The sequence below is a fragment of the Rhizoctonia solani genome, chromosome 13 (assembly GCF_016906535.1).
Source record: "Rhizoctonia solani chromosome 13, complete sequence".
Lineage (NCBI taxonomy): Eukaryota > Fungi > Basidiomycota > Agaricomycetes > Cantharellales > Ceratobasidiaceae > Rhizoctonia > Rhizoctonia solani.
Window position 1 is genome coordinate 156,804 of NC_057382.1, and position 21,061 is coordinate 177,864.

Here is a 21,061-nt window from a genome sequence, read left to right on the forward strand (position 1 = left end):
TGTATCTACATAATTTACTATTACATCGTAAACGAATTCTCAATCGTGCGGGTGACGCGTGAGCGTCATTGATTTGAGCTCACGTGGCTCAATCTTTTTGGGCGCAAGTGTATATATGCATGATAATGCTTGCCCACACACAGCAAAACTCACTGTTGATTGGCTTGAGAACCATGGAATTGAGTGTATTGAATGGCCAGGAAACTCACCCAACCTTGACCCAATTGAAAACTTATGGATGGAGCTCAAAAGGCGTCTAGGCAAGTATAAGAAACCACCCACAGGGATGTTGGAACTGTGGGGTTAGGTTCAGGTGGTTTGTGATGGATTTGTGCTGGAGTATTGTCAGAAACCCGATTGAAAGCATACCAAAACGCATGACAACGGTTCTGGAGAGGAAAGGGAAAGAAACTCCTTACTGAACTGTCATGTTTGCTCAGATACGTTTGCCTGCGTCAAAACCTCTTACATGCAACTCCTATCTTGTTTCATTTATTTATCCGTCATGTCCTAATTAGACGCGTTGTATATACATGTGATGTGTAGCCAAGACGATTTCCTATCGATTTTAATTATTCATAATTTCTGGGTTGGCCTGGCCACCGAGCTACATAAGTTTTAAGTCAAAAATATTATCTCTGTGAGAGGTTTTGACGCAAACTGTATATATACATCTATATACATCCGATTTCAACATATGCTCGTGCCATTAGATCTATATTTCAATCATTTGACCAAAACTACAAAGATCCTATTTATTCAATGATCCCGTGGTTGCTGGAGAGGATGGGGTGTAGCGCTATATTGGAAGACGAAAAATGATTACGCAAGCAGCCCCGGTGGCCCGGCCTTTGGGAACCATAGTAAAATATATGATATGCAGATTGATTGAGGATTTCCTGACCAAGCAGTGTGCCTGAAAACTGGGTCAAATTTGGACTGCTGCTTGTCCGAGACCAAAAACACGCACGCTGGGATTGCTACTGGCGCCGATACTTCGCATTTCTCCGAGTACAATCACCGAAATGCGGCTCTCCCTTCAGATATCCCATTGAATTCATCATGTATTCTTTCCATTGCAATACTTTGCAATTCTTTATGATCAGGTCCTATTGCTGTATTCGCACTACGGTATCAAAAGCGAATACTATCGCTAACATTCAAGGTAAGCGTCTGTATATTCACTCCTCCGTCCACTGGTCCAATGTATACATCTGTAGATATGCGACTGAAAGCTCCCCTTGTTCAGAACATCGAGTCTTTTTAGCCTGTGAGCCAATATGGCATAACCGTTTCCTTATATTATGGTTGTGTACACTCAAGTTCATCAATCAAGGGTGCTCGCACAATATTGAGTGATGCGCACCGTCTGATACTATCAAGGCAGCGTAGAACAATGTGTTGTCCTCAAATCGTATAAGCCTGGCCGAGTCTCCGTGTCTTGAGCCCCAATACACAGACTGAATGGATTGTATTGACCCCCGGAAGCATTAAGTGACCAAATAAGAATCGTACCCTGATGCCCATGATTGAGCCCTTGTCGATCCTTTCCACGTGGAATATGGCATTAATGATAGATGATAAGCACCATTTGCCATATCAAACATGGTAGACGCACACATAACTTGTAATTGTGTAGGCTTTTGCCCCAGTACTTTGGTTACTACCCTTGTTGCACAGCTGGCGTGGGGCTGGATGGAGGTCATCCCATGGTTAAAGTGCGACGAGCTATACTCAATGGATATGTGATCTTTACTGGTATATGTCGCGTTTCGATATGAGTCTAATCAATACAAATTGAACAAAATAGGCGAAATTACAAATCCAGCTCACACCCCGCCCCGCTCAATAGAGTCGAAGAAGCGAATGTGTAGCAAGGTGACATCGTCGTTGGTGATTTCTAAAGAGTGTGTATGCTTTCTGGCTGGGAATTAATCGTGCATGCCTTGTTGAGAAATGAATACCACGACTGAATGGTATGCATGAACGCTTCAAGGATAGAGTCGCGCATATTGAATCAGTACAATTCTTCTCTCTACGTGCCCTCAACGCATTTATTGAGGTTACTAAGTAAGTGTTCAAAGGGGCCAGGCCTGATTCGCTTCATATCGACACAAGAACAGTTCCAATACATCCAGTTAGCCTTATTCTACGAAAGTCAAGTCGTCGCATACTTCATATGATGCAAATGTCTAATATTCAAATCAACAATAAAGCATCTCACTAGTCAATGTTTTGCACGTAGTAGCCTGAAATCATGCCACAAACCCACCATGCGCTTGGTTCTCCCAGATCAGACATCAGCGACTCGAGTGTATTAGATATGTTCGGTGTCTGCATATTGCCAGTTATGAGATAAAGCGCTACAGCTCTGGGGTGACCATATACTTCGAGTGAGGGGATCATACCGGAGTAACTGGTGTCGCATACTTCAACCCAAGAAGGTGGGTCCATGCATGCATTGGAATTCCGTCAGGTTCCTTCGTCGAATCCACCTTAACCCTTCTATGCCCCTAGCGCGTCAATCATCTTGGAAAGGATTTGGTCTTCCGCTCATGTCCCACAAGTCTCTCTTCGCTTTACGAGCCAATAGCCCTACCTATATGCAAACCTATTCTGGAGCTCTACTATCCACACCAGGTGCTTTGCATTGAACCCCTTTGGTGGTGAGACTTTTCACGATGTTCAAGTCATGCGCTCCAAGAGCGGGAATCGATCATTCACCTGCGTAACCGCCGGGGATTTGCGCATGTAAGCGAGCCCAAAAACAGGAATCCATTCATTCCGACTATATGAGTAGATTGACTTCCTCTCGCCTTATTCGACGTATACAGTAATTTCTCACACGAACCAAGCTTATCGTATCTGTCCAGTGAAGAAGGTTCTGGGTCAAGGCGAATCATACGTGGAGCTTGCGTGAGACCGGAAGCAGCCGCCAGGCCAGTTCATTAAACTCTAGCTATATGAACTCAAAACATCGCGACTTGAAGCTGAGTGGTTGTATTGAGCAAAACTGCTTTCGGCGCGTCTTGAAGTATACGACCAGAAGCGTTGCCCATGGTATTTCTTCCAGTGGACCATGCGAGAAATGATGAACGCACTCGACCTCGAGTCCACGAGCCTACGAGGCATGGGATCAGACCATAAAGTAATACGAATCAATATCTGTCCGATGGGGGCGGCAGACTGTATAAACCCGATTCAGGAAGTGAATCTAATTCAGTCAGGAGAAAGGCTATATCAGGTGTATCAGGGGCTCGATCAAGATCTATAAATTATAAACTTGGGATCGATCCTTCTTGGAAGTGACAGCAGAGGAAACGTCCAATAAAACAGTAGCAAAATAGGCTTCCCCAATCCCGGGCTTGATCTCAGGCCGTGAACATCGGAGCGCCACTGATCGTTACCGTTAGAACAAGTTGACATAACGGGTTACTCGAGAAAGCGTGTTATATGCATTGTTATGGGCGTATATAATCGTAGATCCGGGAAGCACACGGAGTTAAATACATGAATAATGAGCTGAAGGAGATACAGTGCCGTGTTGCCGGTTACTGGTTCCGTCTGGCTGGGTCTACGCATTGGCCATGGATGACCAGACGCTTCTGACATTATGAGCTACCGGCAACGGGGTGGGTAAAATAATCTCACGAAAGTGATCTCGTCGTCACACTTTGTGTACAATGTGTTTGCGCATCTTCCGTTCACCCAACGGACACGGGGCTTCTTTCTCCGAGCAACCGGTGATCAGGGAGTTCTTTCGGCCCGGTTATAAGATGCGTTCAAGCCGAGCACTGCTTTTCCGTCCCGGGGACGATAAGCGAGGTGTTGTAAACGAATTGGTTCCGAATGGTTTTAGGGTGGGTGGGGGTTATTTATTCAAGTTCGGTTGAGGTCTTTACGATATGGATATACAGCTGTGGGGCAAAAGGATCCGTCTTTTTCCAATCGGTTTCGAGCCGAGCGGGATGTTGGCCATATATGCATACGAGTTCGTGGGTTAGCTAGCACCGCGTGTTTAGTGTGAAAGAGCAGAGCGATATAATTCAAACTTCCGAGTGCGATCGAAGCCGCTTCTTTTCTCTTGCAGTCGTACTGTTGCCATGATCCCCTACTAACGCTGGATCCAATTCGGGAAACCGACCAAATACTGCTCGAATCATCGTTTGCATATTCAGCTGTTCTGTGCAAGATCTGTAGAAAAATTGCGAGTTCAACTTTGTTATATTTGAGAGTTGGCTGCTGGGTCGGATGTGCTATACCATTTGACAACGAGGACACAAGTTCCTTATTTGGAGGTGGTGTCCCTTGGGACCTTTTTAGGCAAGATATCACACAATTGAGACCAAGTTCGCTCTTTGGGTCAGAATAAACGTACTTTGAAAGCTTACCAGCGTTTTCGGCTATATCAAATTTTTATATTTATATGGTATTTTTGTCATCGCTTGGGACCGCAATTTAAAAATATGGTGGCGCCCAAGGTCTCTAATATACAGAGATGTACCTACGCTTGTGTGGACTTTTGCTACGGAACACACAGAGCCGGCAAAAGCCTATTACCGTACCGTAGGCCGGCGCATTGGATCCATATGCATGTAACGTATTCCATATTGTTTACAGTATATCGCTACGGCGTCTCTCTTTTTCCTCGACACAACGCAGTGCCAGCCTCAAGAATCCACGCATTCCCAATACTCCGGTGATTTTTCTGGTGCTGTTGCTTGCATGTAATATGCATGACCCATCTCTTGTCCATTGTGCATACACACGGCCGCTCCCGGCCGTCTACCCGCACTCGCTCGGGGACATGGCCTAGCACCCTACCACTAGCCGCACCGCTACTATCCTCGAACCGGTCCTAGTCGAAATACCCATTCGCTTGGTTGTGTTGAGATCCTACTTACCCATCGTGTCGTCGTCTCGGTCTCGAGACCCAGTCGGGACTAGGCTCTGAGATTATGGGAGTGTGTGGTACGATTGATTCGGATTGTTTTGGACCCGGAGTTGAACTTGGTATAGCGAATTCAAAGTCTAGGCGACAGCAAACCATTCCTTGTGCTCTCTCGTACTCATAAAACCAGACGTTTATTCAGAAATACAATCTACAAACGGGACGAACCAAATCACCAACCAACGCCTCGTCAAATCAACCAAAAAAGGCACGAGTCGAATGCGCCCGTGTTGACCAAAAAGACCAACTCCTAATTGATTCTCTCTAGTGGGCGTCGAGGGTCGGTTCGAGTGATATGAGAGTTTAGTCAAGTTTACCAAGTCCGTAAAAGGTCTAGCTATTGGAGGACCGATTTCCTAGCGTATCCCCGCCCGATAGTAGATACAAGATCACTATTCATGCCCGGGGTCAGGGGCGAAATGGAATAAAATAACAAGGCGTACAAGAGTGTATGTCGTTTGTGCCACAGACTTGACCAAAGGAGTATAGGTTCGATCGTTTTTCCCATGTACCTCGGGCACGCGCGCAAAAAAAATAATGAGGGAATGAATGGATGGAGGGATGGATGGATGGCGCGGGCGGATATCGACTACTAGGGGTGATGATGATCGACGGCGACGCCCTAGTACCTCGCCCATACGCATTAACCTCGTTTTCTTTCCCCGCCGCAGCCCAAAAAACCAAGAGCCAAGAGCCAAGGATGATATGCATTTCATTTGGAGTAGGAGGCGCTAGGAAATAGCCGTACGGTCTGAGATCGAATCCGAGGTTGGGCGGGGGTCAGGGTACAAGGACGAAATGGTTCTCGGAAATGGAGGGATTAGACTTTGTTCGTGGGTAATTTGAATGGTATTGGACTGCTTTTGTTGGCGGGGTTGATCGTTTGAGTTGGATAAGAGAAGAGTGGACATCAGCACGTTGAATTAATTTTGGTGTTTGATTGACCGAGGCAAGAGGTGGGTGTGAAATGGCGGTGGGAGGGGATGACATGTAACGCCGGCGGCATGAATAATTAAATACATCCACTGTTCGCGGATGGTGAAAATATAAAGAGGGATACGAGCGTGGCTGGGAGTTGAAATGGGAGAGAGAGACTAGCGGGGGGGCCAGACCGCAGACACGTGGAATGTGGAATTGAGTAATCGCCCGTTGCCCAGCCACCACGGTTAGGAACAGAGTGACGACCACAAAGCATGTCGACGCATCCAGCGCGCCCAATGGGACCCCGACGTGCGCTGCCCAAGCCACCTGCAGAGATGGTGGCTGCGCTGGGACCACCGCCGTCGGCACTGGACCAACATCCTCCGCAACCGGCGTATCTGGGCGCACTCGGGCCGTCTGCGACACCGATTCCTAGTCCGATGCCCAGTCCTGGTCTGGGATTCCAAACCCCGCCCCCGCCGCCTCCGTTGCCCAATGCCAACACGTCCCTCGGCCCAGGCGACGTCATGCGCAGTTCGCGTATGGGTGTATATGGCCAGACCCAGCAGACCCAGCGCCCACAGCTCTCGCTCCAGCAGCCATCGTACAGAAACGACCCACCGACGCCCAGTGTCGCACCGCTCAACATCCAACGGGCCCGTCCTCGGGTAGAAGTCCCGCGCCAGGCGATCCCATCAGACATCGACTCGGCCGATGCCGACGACGAAAAGGTCAGTCGCATCGTCACCAGGCGCGCAACCGGCGGATCCAGGCCGAGCGGTCTCGGCCAGGTCATCGACGAGCGCTCCCCGGTCCCGAGCGACAACTACCAGCAGTTTGGTGGCCACGATCCTCAGCCAGTCTATCCCCAGGGTGCCAGCTACCTCCAGCCCTACGACGCACCCTCTCCTGGCCCCACCAAGTCCCGTATCGGCAATCCTGCCAAACCACGTCCGGTCCTGGGTCTGCGCACCGCCTCGGGGAGCGCCCTTCCCGACGAGGATGCTCCTGCTCAGCAACACCAAGTAGACACATCTGCAAGTCTCCCATCCCTCAAACCCAAACTCCAACTCGCCCTCGGGCCCGCCAAACCCAAACTCGGTCTCGCTATGCCTGGTGCATCATCATCATCAGGAGGGGGACTAAAACTCGATGTGAATGCCCACCCACCGAGCGACGAAGACGACGACGCAGACTATTCCTACTATGGCTTCAAACCCAGTTCCAAGCGCGCTCCCTCACTCTCCCTCAGCGTTGGCGAGTTCCCATCCGACGCCACCACTATGCAGCCCAATTCTACGACCACCATGCGTCCCGGCACCCACACCGCCAAGCCCCAGGGCGCTGGTGGAGGCCTCGACGAGCTGCGTCGCGCCATCGGAGAGCTACGCATGCCTGAGCTCGAGGAAGAACTCGAGATCAGGGGTCTGGGCCAGGGAAGTGGTAGTGGCAGCGGTGGTGTCGAGGGCGAGGAGCACCAAACTCAACCCCAAGAATGGTCCGACGAGCTCCTCGAGGTCGTCAGCAGGCTTGGTGAAGGTGCCGGAGGTGCCGTGAGCAAAGTCGTCGATAAACGCAACGGAAGGGTTATGGCTCGAAAGGTGCGTCCACCTATTCATTTACGTTTTTCTATTCATATTTGCGTTTCTTTCATGGCTATGGGTGTTTAATTTTCCATTCCTGTTTGGTTTTTTTGCTCGCCGGAGTCATGGACCCGTACGATGACTCGAACGTTCCGATTTGGGGGTAATTAGTGGCGTGGCTGTGTTTAACAGGGTTGGGCCTGTTCACGAGCCTGGATGCCACAGAGGGGATTCTGCGTGTGGTGTCTTGTGTCTATTCGGACGCTTTGTTTTCGTTCTTTGTCTCTTTCATTGGGTTGGAGGGTTGTCCCTGGTGATGGGATGATCGGACTATCCGCGTGAATTCCGTGTGTAGACCAACCCTCTTGCGGGGGATATACGAATCTTTCAAACTCCCCGCAGAGCGCTCTTACGATAGATTGACCTAACCCAAGTCAATCCCGTGGATAGTTTTCGTGTCTCGTGTCCCCAGAAACACTGTTTTCGTTTCACACTCGAAGACGGAGACGCGGTGGACACGAGATGATAGATTGTGATGGATGAAATGTTTCCCTCGGTGGAGTGGGAATCTGTTTGCTGATATTGGATAGTGTCCTTGTCGGTGATAGATGGGGTGGTGTTTCCTCCCCAGGTGATACTTATCTCCTATGGGCGATGGTATCTATCACCCTGCAGATTGATAGAGTGATAGAGTAGCTCAAGGGTGATAGAATAACGCTCTGAATGGGGCAACAGTCTAGCCCTATCCATACATGGCTCACGGGAACCAGACCTCGGTCCCGATCCCTGTCCTCCACGTCTCCGTCATCGCTCGGCTATTTGCTATCATCGGTCGGGGACTTTCTTTCTCATCCTCGTTGGTTCGTTATGGCCGGCCCCCCCGTTCATCCGTCCGCTTTTATTCAATCCATCGCGGTTCTTCTTTGAGCGATCTCGATCTCGCTCGTTGCATTCTCTCGAGAGCAATCTTATTCTTCGAGATCCATCAATTCTACTCTCCGGTCCCTCGTATCTCATGAATCTGCCCCAAGGGCGGGAAGGACGAGGAAACGGAGCCCAGACCTCGTCATCCCCCTCGAATGATTGATTAAACTGATATAATTCCGGCGCTTGTTGCCCTTGCTGTTTTTTGATGATGCGAGGGCTTCTGGGTTCGGGTCCGAGGGTGATTGAGCCACCTCGACGACGTTCTTGTTCTTTGTTTTTTAATTGGCTGCGAGAGATAGGGATTGCCTTGATCGTATCGGCCAAGGGGACGGGCTCGCGGTATCATTGGCTAGCCGTATTGCTGGCTACTCTCGTTTATTTGCCACGCGGTTTTTCACCACTTGTCATATGGAGATAGTCCAGTCATGGCGCTATCATTTGTTCCGCCGCGGGCACTTTAGGTTTTGGGATAGGAGGCGCGGGCACTTTTCGTCCCCTTGCCCCCAATCCCCTTCCTTTGAGTCCGGTGTACCGCCATTGATTGTACTTTCAATGTGCCACATTGCTCGCCGCCACTGATTACACTTTGTTCGTGCCTGCTTTTCTCTCTCTTTCTTTCATTTGGATATTTTTAGGAGTGTTGTTTTTTTAATTAACTGTTCGAGCTTATTTCTTCCCATATACCGCCATCCCTTGTCCTTCTTGGCTCTCTCGGAATTCCAGGCGCTAATTTATCCCTTTTTGGATAGACCATCCCGACGGGCACGGTTCCCGCGCGCCAACTCTTGCGCGAACTCCAATTCTCCAAACTCGTGCATCCGAACCTCATCGTCTGCTACGGCGCATACATCACCGCGCCTCCCTCGGACGATAACAGCGGCGGCATGTCGTCCGAGATCCACATCCTCATGGAGCTCGGCGAAGGCGGCTCGCTCGACGCGATCGCGCGCCAAATGAAGACGCGGCACGCCAACGTGCGGATCGGCGAAAAAGTTATTGCGCGCCTCGCCGAGGGCGTTTTGAAAGGTTTGGACTATATGCACAGCAACAAGGTGACGCACCGCGACATTAAACCGAGCAATATCCTCGTCACCAAGGCCGGCGTCGTCAAGTTGTGTGATTTCGGCGTGAGCGGCGAGTTGGACATGAGTCTTGCGAACACGTTTACCGGGACGAGTTGGTACATGGCTGTAGGTGTCCACTCACGCTCGTGGAATAGATTTATTCCGGTATTGATCATGAACTGGTGTGGGTTTACCTTGACAGCCCGAGCGCATAACGGGCCATCCGTATTCGATCCGCGCGGACGTGTGGTCCACGGGTCTCACGTTCCTCGAACTTGCGCAAAACCGGTTCCCGTATCCGCCTGATTTGGGACCTATCGAATTGTTGACGTATATTGTCAACGGCGAGGTGAGTCAATCTCGGCTCTTTTCCCAGGGAACCTGGTTGGTTGGGTTGGATCGGTGCTGATTTAATTTGGTTTATTGTTGTTTTTGTTCGACTCTGCGCTCGATGCGATGGCGAATGGGTTGGGTGGTTTATGGTATATTCCGACGACCTCTTCCTATGACGGGTTCCGACTATATCCGATGCATCCCGCACGTCATTTGCCCTATATTGAACCTGCTTCTGGCGGGTGATCTACCATGTCATCGAATGTGTTGATTTACCCACTTTCCGTTGTGCCGGGCACTTATGACCGGGCTCCACCTCTGGGACACTCACCGACCCGACCCGACACGCGCGCACATTCACGTTACGCACGCATGCGCTGCGCGCGGATGGGCGGGACATGGTACCCAAACCCTAAACATCCAGGTTCCGGAACTCGATGACGAACCCGGTGACGAAAATGGAAACGGCGCGATTCACTGGAGCGATGGCATGAAGTCGTTTATCAAACAATCGTACGCCAGGGTTGATTGAATCGTAATTGACTTATGCTAACACTCGCTCGTTTTCCTTCGTTCTTTAGTTTGCGCATCGACGCGGCTACACGCCCGACGCCGCGGGAGATGCTCCAGCACCCCTGGATTCAGGAAAGTATGGCCCGAAAACTTGACATGTCCAAGTGGATCCGGGAGGTGTGGGGATGGGAAAAGCCGCCCAAGCTCAAGAGGACGAGCCAGCAGTCTTGATGAGCTCGGTTTTTTTCGTTTTGCGTGGATTGAAAACTGGACAATTTAGTTTCTTGTTGTTGCTCTTGTGGTTATCATTGCTGTTTTTTAACATAGATGATGGATATGAATGATTGCGTTTTTTGTTTTCTTTTTGTTTCTTGGAATTCGCACGGATCTGAGTGTTCTTGGCCTATCCCAGCCGTTCGAGCTTATTCGAGGCGTGGCGTCAACAAGACAAACAAAACGGCGATCTGTCACGTGGAGTTACCAAGCAAGATCTGCAATTCAGTTTTTTGACAAACATGTAATCTATCAGGGAAGCCGCATTTGAATTGGTATTATCCGCCCGTTGAGCCGAAGAGGCCCCTCGCTCGCTCGCTTCCACGCACTTGGGACTCATAAACCCACTATTACGACAAAAAGGTTATACACATGAATATATTCCCGCGCGTATGTGTTCTCTTATTTTGTCTTGTCAATGTATATTTCCCCCTTGTAATCACCCTCTCTCTCCAAGTTGGGGCGGCTTACAGACTGCGGCGCGGAACCGATGGGCGATCCCGACGGTTCGTTCGACGTGGGCGATCAGTTCTCATAGTTTATCCGCTCCCTCTTCTCTCCCTCTCGCCCAAGCCCGGGCAACGTCAAAAGAAACTCGGGAAATGGCACAATGAATAATAAAAAAAGGTACTCTATGACCGGAGATCGGTGCGCTTATTCCCTTCTTTCAACTTGGGGAACTCGGGCAAGGGAGAGGGGGGGGGGAGCTCGGCGGTCGGAAACTTCCTTTTTGCGCCCCCTCTCCTCTTCCCTTCCCTTGCCCTCCCTTCCATTTGAGATTCGAGATTCAAGATTCAAGATTTGGGAATCTGGGATTCGGGGTTCGGGAACGAGCGAGGGGGGGGGGGGAAGCGAACGTCGATAAAGTGTATCTCTGTTCAACGCAGTCATAGTTTAAGTTCTGTCTTTCCTGTCTTTTTCTCTCTGTCTTGCTTTGTGTCTATGTTTGTGTGGTCCGAGCGCATCTGTTCAGTAGCGGGAGAGAGAGAGAAGAGAAGAATAGGGATTAGCCGTAGGGCAGAGGGATAAGGATCATATGTATGCAGCCTAGACTTACTTGGTACATCTCGAGAGAGAGAGAAAGTTTACCATGACGGTTCGAGAAAAGAGAAAAGACAGCTGAATGAATGCTCGAAGAGTGCGCGAATCAGCCCGGATGATGGTCCCGTCGAACAAATGTGAGCAAGCTTCATGGTTCTGGAAGGTTTGGGGAAGTGACTGTATATGACAATACTGGAGCTTAGATTGGAGGACAAGATGCGCGAGATGGGTGTAGGGGGAAATCAACTAGAATAAGAAGCCTCCCAGAATGAGTGAGGGATATGGGCCAGCGCACACGAGGACCCAAGGCCTCCACCCCAATTTAGAAGACTTTTCCTCGTCCCGCATGTCGTACGTGCTTTTGAAAGAAGGCCATCGGCCATAATCGCTTCAGGCTTTGCGAATGAAGGGGAAGAGAGTCAGAAGTAAGAGCGGTGGCTTGCGAGAAGGGTATAGGGGTTTCTGCTGTTCCGAGCAAAGTCCAATTCATCTTGGTACGAAACGGAGACGAGTATTAAAGGCAATTATAATCAATATGACGATTCTAGCTTGTGACACGTATCGATGTCATAATGCGATTCATCGCACGAGTTCTTCCTAATCACCAGACGAGAGGAAGCACCAATCAATGTCCAACAAGCTTAGCATTGGGCGCGGCCCCAGATTCAAGCACTTGCAGGGTGATTGTATAGAAGTAACAGACTCTTTGGATTGGCTAGACCATTTGGAGCGCGTGTGTACGCGCTAATACCATCGCATAAGGTTCGTGGTCTCCAAAAGTGTGGTAATGGAAATAAGATTTAGTACCAATAGAGAGCAGAGCAGGATGGGTGCTCGGTTTTTCAAGTACACAGAAGACCCCCAAGATGAGTGGACGAGCCCTAGATGCCCATACAGTTCCTCTTCTGCTCGCACCCACCCTCGCCCGGGTATGTCCAACCCCGGCTGAGAAATAGGGCATATATGCTTGGGAAAACGCGATAATCCAGGTTTACCGATGCTGATGGCAAGTACGCAAGCACCCCAAGACCAAATTAATACACTAAAATGATCCTCCGTCGTTCCTGTTGACCGCAGCCAGGTCCTGAATGAGTCCTTGTGTTGACCGCAGCTCGACAATCTGTGTCTTCTTAGTGTAAAATCGCGTGAGCTTGGTTTCGACAAAGGTGACCGAATGTCATAGGTGAGAAGTGCCCGCTTCAACGCACGCAGTTCCGCAGCATGCAAATCTCTTTAAGGCCCCGACGAACGTACACAGCATTCGAGTGTCGAGACATGTGTAACGGTAACATTTCCTTTTAAAGGAGGGTAACCGCACTGCCATCCACCGGAGGTGATAAACAGCGGAAATCATCTATCTACAGGTAGCACAGCATGTGCCAGCCATCTGAAGTTCGGCCGGATATCGTGAAACGCACTCGTTGGACAAGGGAATATTTTATATGTACGTGATAAATTCATAGTCATTAGTGGGCGTCGAGTGAGATAATAAACCCCGACTCCGCGTTACAACTCGATCATTTCATGCGCTAATTGGCAGTTGATGCCCAGCTCCGATTAGTGGGCCTTTGTGCCTGTCCTATCTCTCGAGTTGATACTTTCTCAGGTTCACCGGAACAGGAAGCAATTAATCTATCCAATATGAGAATGGGCCAGGAATGGATTCTGTAATATTAGCTCATCCATATTCAGGGTTCTAGACCCAAAATCGATGCTCGAAAATTGATGGCCTCCAAAGAGCAGCGTTTATAGAGCGCATTGATAGCAGCAGGGATACGGCACGCAAATGAATAAAGCCCAAAAGGGGATTACAATCGAGATCATGAATTTTACGGAATTTGAAAGACATTGACAGGCGATTGGCAAGGGTGATTATTCGATGGAAGAGCCACGCGTGCGTGACATGCCATTTCCCTTACGGAGTGATCGGCACCAGATCTGCCGGCTCCTTGGGCCGCCGTTCTAGGACATTTTGGAGAACCAGTTGGTTCTCCCCCCGTAGACACGTTCGGATAGTTTGCCCAGCCATGTCAGACCCAAATAGTCTAAGCAGGAAGCACTGGACTCAACTTCGATACGTATCCGGCTGTCCCTAACAGGCTATATAACTGGGCAGGTGCGACTCGACTCAAGACATCATCCTCTCCGTCGCTTTTCCATCCACCGACACAACACAGAATGTCTAACCAGCCATACTATCCTCCGTATGATCAGTCTGAATCATCCCAAGGCCACCAATCTTCACGCTCCAACTACCCTCAGCAGGCCTATAACCAGTACAGCCAGTCGCCTTATGGCCATATGGGCTACGCCGACATGTCCCAGTCGGGACAGCGTTATTCTCAGACTATGCAGTATCCTCAGGACTCGGTTGATGGTGGACAGTATATAAACCAGGATGGTTATGCGGTCCCGTCGTTCTCCCCGACAGCCGCTACTTTTGCTCAGTCTCACTCCTATGGCCCACCGGCTAGCGCCGATGCAATGACCTATCGTCGTCGATACGAACCAACCAGTGCTTTACCCTCAGAACCCAGAAATCCTATGCCTCGCCATCCGAGTGGCGAGGTACCTATGGCGTCTGTTCATGAAGCACGGGAGTTTGTACCAGTCCCCTCACAGCCCTTTTACGAATCCAATGCTCCCGTTTCCCGACCTAGTATGTACAACTTTAGTCGATTCCATTTTGCTTTTGAAACTAACTTGTATCCCGAAATGGAATAACAGCTTCTGGTCGAAGCCCTAATATTGGACAGTCTACTTCGGCTCTTGCTCTGGAAAGGCCATACGTCTGCGACATTTGCCAAACTCGATTTGCAAGGCACCATGACTGCCGGCGTCACCGAGAAACCCACGTGGTGAATGCCTCTGGGGAGAAACCCCACCATTGCGTTGTGTGCGGAAAGGTTAGTGTGGCGGAGAGGTAGATCATTTTCCAACTCTAATCATTGAATCTTTTCCAGTCTTTCACACGAAAGGATGCGCTGAAACGGTAAGCCAATTTAACAGTTCGCTATTTGCCGTAGCATATACTGATTTGGGGACACTGTAGGCACACAAATCAAAAAGGCTGTGATATCAATGCGGCTTCTGCTAGTACACCTGCGCGATCTTCCCGCTCGTCATCTTCATCATCTCCACAACAAGTACCCGCGACATTCTATCCCGTCAGTAACCTTCCTCAGATGTCCGGCTCCGGCCATCGCTATTGATCGGCGGTGCGACGGTGCCTGGCTATTAACTGTTTCAATCGCCTATTCCTTCCCGCTTAATTGGTATATGTATACCCTTCATGCTACTTAATACTTCCATTTTCTTGATGTTTTTGTACTCTTCGCAATGCCCGATCAGCTGGCTTACATGTTCGTTGTTCTTTGTATTCATATGCTCCTTGTCCCTGTATTGCCTCGCAGGCAAGTGAGCCTCATGTAACATTGGTAGTATCTACCACATTGTATATTGTACTCTGTCTCGCCCAAGTATAAATGGAGCGTACATCGTTTATGTTGACTATCTCGTCTACGGGACGATCCCCATTCTCATAAGCTGAAACTTCGGGCCCTGAGAAAATCACCCACCGGCTTCGATCAATCGCCGGGATGAATAAGCAAGCACGTATATGGCAAGCGAGGGGAGAAATCAGTGGATATCCTTCGTGTTCTGGTCTAGTCGAGAACGTAGTATTCTCCCTCCGAGGTCACGCCTTCCCGAGGCTCGGTCAGTTTGATGTGATGGCATTTTAACAGCTTCTAGGCTTCAGTGGATAGGGTAGCTTCGCCGATAGACTTGGTTATGGCAAGGTCGTTGCTAGTCCCAAAACGGGCGTATCGTAGAGTCTCCTTAGGGCCAAGGGCGCGGTAAAACTCCATCAAAAGGCGTAGGCTCTAACCGAAAATTTCCCTGTCATGAGGTATATGTTAATTATCGTCAAACTCGAGCATAAGAATTTCATCTCAGCTCATGTCCCCCTGCCGCAGCTCTTATTTGGAATGTACAGGGATAGAAATCGTGGGGCCAGAACATGCACATCAACCGGCCTTTTCCTAGGTTCCCACGCACCCATATGATTCAACAACGCCATGTGCTATCTCCCTATCTCGTAGACGCATTGAACGGAGGGTTTGACCATCAACGGAGCGGTCATTGCGGGCATCTTGAAAGATTTGGCCAAGTTCTCGGAACCATTCGAGGTCAGCATGTTAACGCGAGAACATCGTTCGATCGGCAGTAAAGATCGTAGCTTCCATTTAAGGCACTTATCAAGAAGCAGGCGCTAATGAGCAGTTGGGTGAGGTTTGAACATTTGGCAGCTGAAACATGCGATGAATCATAATTGGACTTAAGTTGGCACGAAATGATCGGTTCATTTGAGGATTTCACGTGAGCCGATACGTTATGCGTGGGGGAGGCAATTAGCAACTCGCCTAAATCGGGTGATGCTTGTTCGGTGGTATGTGTAATACCTTGGTGGGAATAGTTTGTGAAACTGATTTGTCGCATGGCAGACTCCGGCCTTCGGTTGCCTTTTCTGCACGAGTAAAGATGTCACCAGTTCGACAGTTCGAAAAGGACGGCAACTTTATCACTTGGATATTTCTAAAACCAAAAGCACTCATGCTTCCAGTAAGAAACAGTCATTCTATCTGTGCATTTACACATTTGAAAACGTTGCGCGCGAATCTCAAGCTTCGCAATCTGCCGAGCCCTTTTTACCGCATCTTCGTGATGTTGAGCTCGAGTATCCTTCTGGGTGTTGGGGCTGATCCGGCGCCGAGAGCTACATATCAATAAAGATAAGAATCCAATTCTGAGGTCCAGAGGGACCCAAAAATTACTTGAGCAACTATCTTTTCTTGGCATCGGCCACGTTTTATGGCCCTATAAGATAATCAGCGGTAAAACGGATTCCAATTGAGCAAACTCACTACCTAAATGGACGTTAATTAGAGCAGGTATATCAGTCGTTGAAGTAGTTGCCACATGGCGGTGCTAAATATGTAATTGACAAATGACAGGAACTGTGCCTCCCAAGTGTATACTCGCAACCGAGTGCCGCTATTCCTGCTCAGTGCACTATTCTGCACTCTGGCCGCCCACTCCGTTTCTCCCTTCAGCACCGTTTAATATACATACGGAACGGCTGTTTGCAGGGGGCGAATGAGATCCGTTTTCGCGTATACTACATATAGAGAAAGCCCAAGGAATAAAGGCGAAAATACAATAGCCGGGCCCATGCCTTGTGCATTTGTCGTAGAGTACCGAAATGACAGCGCATACACATTTAGTAGCAAACGAGTCGCCAGCCTGCGCCTTACGTTAGGCTTAATTAAAGGGGAGGGGTCAAGTTTGTGTATTATCGAGTTTCGATCTTCACGGAGAGAGGTGACGTAGATCGTGTTGGACAGGAGCCGCATCGGGTGTAGATTCTGAGCTAAATTTCCGGTATACGCCCAGTTGACTGGTACCTGTGCAAGGTTTTGGCTCGTCGCCTCTTATTGGGCTGCTTGGCTCCAAAACCGCTGGTCCTACTCCGATGACACAAGAAACTAAGTTTGGGACATCAGGATTTAGTGAAGAGTTCCCGCCGTCCTCCAAATTTGGATCATTTATCAAGAATACAGACCGAATGGTTAGCAGCATCCTCCCAAGTTAACTATAGAAGTTAAGCTTTGACACTATTCAAGTAGGCTATGTCGATGTAACCCTGGCGACCTGGGGTATAGTGTGTTCTAGCCAAAGTCGCTCTGTATCATCAATTACACTGCCCCACCTGTAAATTCAACTAAATTATCACTACTACCTCCCATTTATGGATATCATTTATGTCGTGATGGCAAGTTGTTTGATCAAAAGTTAGGAAGAACGGTACCGCTAAGTGAGCTCTGAGTATGCGGATGGTACTGTACTTGGTTGAGGTTAGACTTATTGGGGAAACCCGTATGTCCGGGAAACTATTATCGATCAGTTTGGCCAGTCATGTTTTTCAGGGCCCCATAGTGAGGCGTTTGGAGCATATGGATGTCTCATTTGATTCCTTGCGATTTGCTTGTAAGGAGCAGCTCCGGTCCTCGCCAATACTATTCAACTTTAAGTAAAGTTTGATAGCTATGTATAGCAGTTCCGGTAATCAACGTGTATCAGATCACTCAGGTACTCATAAATAATTCGAAAGATGGTACAACGATATACGGTTGAGGCTATGGGAAAATCGTGCGGGATAACGGTGGTCCAATCTTGCTTTGGGTTTGTGGATCGTGACAAACTATCGATCTCCATAGAGTATAGACTTTCAGAGACAAAGATGTCCATTGATTTTGCCCTTGGCTCAACCAGGGACACAAACAGTCAAATCATCAATGGACCATTGGAACGAGTATTTGGAGAATAGGGGTAATCCTAGTTCTTAGATTGATTCAATTTACCGCAAGCTTAGGTTCTGTATATACTATCGTTGCCTTGAGCGAAGTGGTAATAAGTACCAAATAAAAACTTGGATAACATCCCAAGGTTGTTGCGTTGGTCAATGTTACTCTAGATCGCTTTCAAAATCGGATGCGCGTATGTTGAATGTGGATAGGTTTTTGATCGATTTCTAGTGACGTTTTCCCATGTGGTTGGTTAGAAATCGAGGTAACTATTATCCCGGGCGCGCCAATGCTATTTATCATTTCATAGCCTTCACACATCCGTTATATGATTCAGCCATTCCATTCATAATGTCCTTGATAAGAGTCAGCAGACATACGGACGATCCAAACCTTGTACTTTGCCCCAAACAAAAAAAAATGACAAATCAACGAAATTTGTCAAAGTTTCTTACTCTATGCGTGTTGTTGTCGAATGGTCTGAGTCGGCCTATATTATTAGGGCTTGTGTCTTTTGATCAAAAGACAAGTTTTCTGAAATTGCGAGATTATGGGCCTTATGTGAGGATATGATATGAGCAGGTTGTATGCACGTCCGTGGTCTTATATGTCCCCCTCTCTTGAGTCTCTCTTTTGAATTTTTTGTGTTTCTCTCACTTTTCGACTCATCTTGTACGGCAATTGTTAGTATTCTCGGAACCCTGGTTCTGTTAGGCCTTCCTTTTGTTACGTTGTCTCACCCGTTCTGTGTGTTCCTCTTATGTGCTGACCTCGGTCCCTTCCTGGTGCTGTGTACATAGCATCGGTGTCCTACCTTGTGCTCGGGTCCGAGTAATAAATTGTATGAAAAAGAAAAGAAAAGAAGTCGTGTGCACATGTATGCGTGGCAAGCATAGTATCGGGAGCTTTTCCAATCGTAGTGATCATTCGGGGCTTCAAATTAATTATCAATTAATTAATGAGCATCAGACATTTGAAAGTCTTCTACCTTGCTGACAACGAGATTATCAGCGAGCTATTCATCCACTTAGCTCGAACATGGCGAATTAAACGTGAATATCGACCATTGGTTGAACTTTAGCCTATGCTCCGGTCTGGTCTCCACATATGCTAATGTATGCACATGTAAGTATACGGATACTTGTTCGTAGCGCATGCAGAATACCAGTTCTCGATGCGGTACGAGTGAGGGAACCTGGGGCCGGGGCACTAAAGAATGCGACCGTCCGCATCGAAGGACTTGGGGTAGCAGGGAGCCGTGAACATAGACTCTGTGTCGTGATTAAGAGTACCCGGCTGGCATTAGAGAATGCGAAACCATAAACTTGCCTTGCGCCCGGCACGTCATTCGAGGCGGTGGAGGTAGAATGGCGTCTGAGCAGTTCACGTGACTGCGAACCCAGCACCTCGGGCAAGTATCCCATGTGAATCTTCCGCCCGCTGTGATTCATCTGCACCATGTGATAATTATATTTGAGTTGAGACGAATTTTCTCTTAACAAGTATCCGCGCTTTATGAGCTATAAGAAACACCCCACGCTTGAGAAGCTTAATATACTGGACATCATCATGCAGAGATTATACATGGCTTACTGCTTGGCGCAACGTGAGTTGGGACCGTATATAGCTGCACAAAAATTGTTAAGGACTTGATCCTGGTGATCGTATTGTTTGTAAGAGCGCTTAGATTTTATAACTATGACCCAGGAGGTCAGCAGAAAACTATACGTAAATTACGTCCACTCCTGCCAGTGGTTGGAGTTGATTCATATGAACATCTTGATATCAATCACGAACCCACATCATAGTCTAGTCCTTCGCTTCAGTTTGTCATAAAACCTTTTTTAGCGCCACTCATCAATATAATGTGCTTCTAAAAGTGAGCTCTGGGTAAGAAAAAGCCTCGAAGCTCAATCCTCGGTGCTTGCTGGGTATACCCTTAAGCCCGAACTATGGCATTCAGACCAATTTATAGAGTGAAATTCCGAGCTTGAGGGTCAGTTCAAAGCCTGGGTGGAAAGACTGGACCAAGCTATATAGGGAAGCACCCGTGGCATCACTATGATGAATCACGTTAGCTTTTGTACAGACAAACAGATTTTCCCTTATATCATGACAATTTGCCCGATTAATACAGAAAGTAGCGCTCCTATGTGCTTGTAAACTAAGATTATAGGTTTGTCCCTTACCATGCTTGTAGTAGTTCCTATCATTTTATTTTTTTTGGCTAGCACTAGAACTTAACCTATGCTTCCATATAGTATATTTGTACGTGACGCGTAAGTTCTGGACGCGGTATAAGTAGAGGAGCCTATGGCTGCCCGCAAACGGGCTACTGGCTGGGGACATTACCCGAACTACTCAAGACTGCAGGTGTCCGAAGCGAAGGCTTGTGGTGACAGAAACCCGGCCAAAGAGCATTAAACGCGCGATAGATATCTGATGGTCATGTATGGGTGCTGAAATGGAAGGCCAGGCTGAGACCTCGCGCTCGGTACGCGTAGTGTTGAATGGCGTCTTCCGCCCTCGATCAAGTATCGCATGTGATGCCCCCGCGCACTGCGGCTCATTTTTCTCAGTAAACTGTGTTCAACTACAGACCTAGCTAATAATATCCTGCTATACGTAAATCGAGGCTTCTGCCAGCCGAACTATGGTGGCCAAAAAAAAATGGTCATGGTGGGATTCGACCCCAGGGGCGAAGGTTTTTCAGACGTAAAAACCTTTACATGTGGGGTGCTGGCAAAAGCCCAGCCATTATTTCTACGATTATATGTCTTCAGCTCTCTCATATATACCCTAGCTGCGGACCTTGAGTTCTGAGTACGGGTGCTTGGCAAGTTCCGGACCTGATGTGAGTTTCCCGTATTTTAGGTATCACCCTGTTAGTCTCAGATACTCTATCGGTTTTGTGTACCAGGCCAGCTACCCATCAAATCAGGCAGATGTTTTAACTGCGCGAAGATAAGATAATAACGCATATATCTAACGTTGTGTTAATATACAAGTCAAGTAGTAAGTTTGGCATACGACCCAGACCATGACTAACATCCCTAGATACTCTGCGACTACAACGGGCACGACTTGAGA

The 21,061-nt window shown here is 48.5% G+C and overlaps 2 protein-coding genes across 2 annotated transcripts; both read left to right on the plus strand.

Annotated features, from left to right (window-relative positions):
* Nucleotides 1-6,144: 6,144 nt before the first annotated feature.
* On the plus strand, nt 6,145-10,523 carry RhiXN_06916 (mitogen activated protein kinase kinase; the record flags this gene model as incomplete). The annotated part of the gene is made up of 5 exons (XM_043326732.1): nt 6,145-7,473; nt 9,132-9,572; nt 9,649-9,795; nt 10,204-10,292; nt 10,361-10,523. The coding sequence occupies 5 exons, from the start codon at nt 6,145-6,147 to the stop codon at nt 10,521-10,523; spliced, it is 2,169 nt and encodes a 722-aa protein (XP_043185204.1).
* Nucleotides 10,524-13,784: 3,261 nt separating this feature from the next.
* On the plus strand, nt 13,785-14,818 carry RhiXN_06917 (C2H2 zinc finger; the record flags this gene model as incomplete). Its single annotated transcript, XM_043326733.1, has 4 exons — nt 13,785-14,265; nt 14,334-14,512; nt 14,570-14,598; nt 14,659-14,818. The coding sequence occupies 4 exons, from the start codon at nt 13,785-13,787 to the stop codon at nt 14,816-14,818; spliced, it is 849 nt and encodes a 282-aa protein (XP_043185205.1).
* Nucleotides 14,819-21,061: the final 6,243 nt, after the last annotated feature.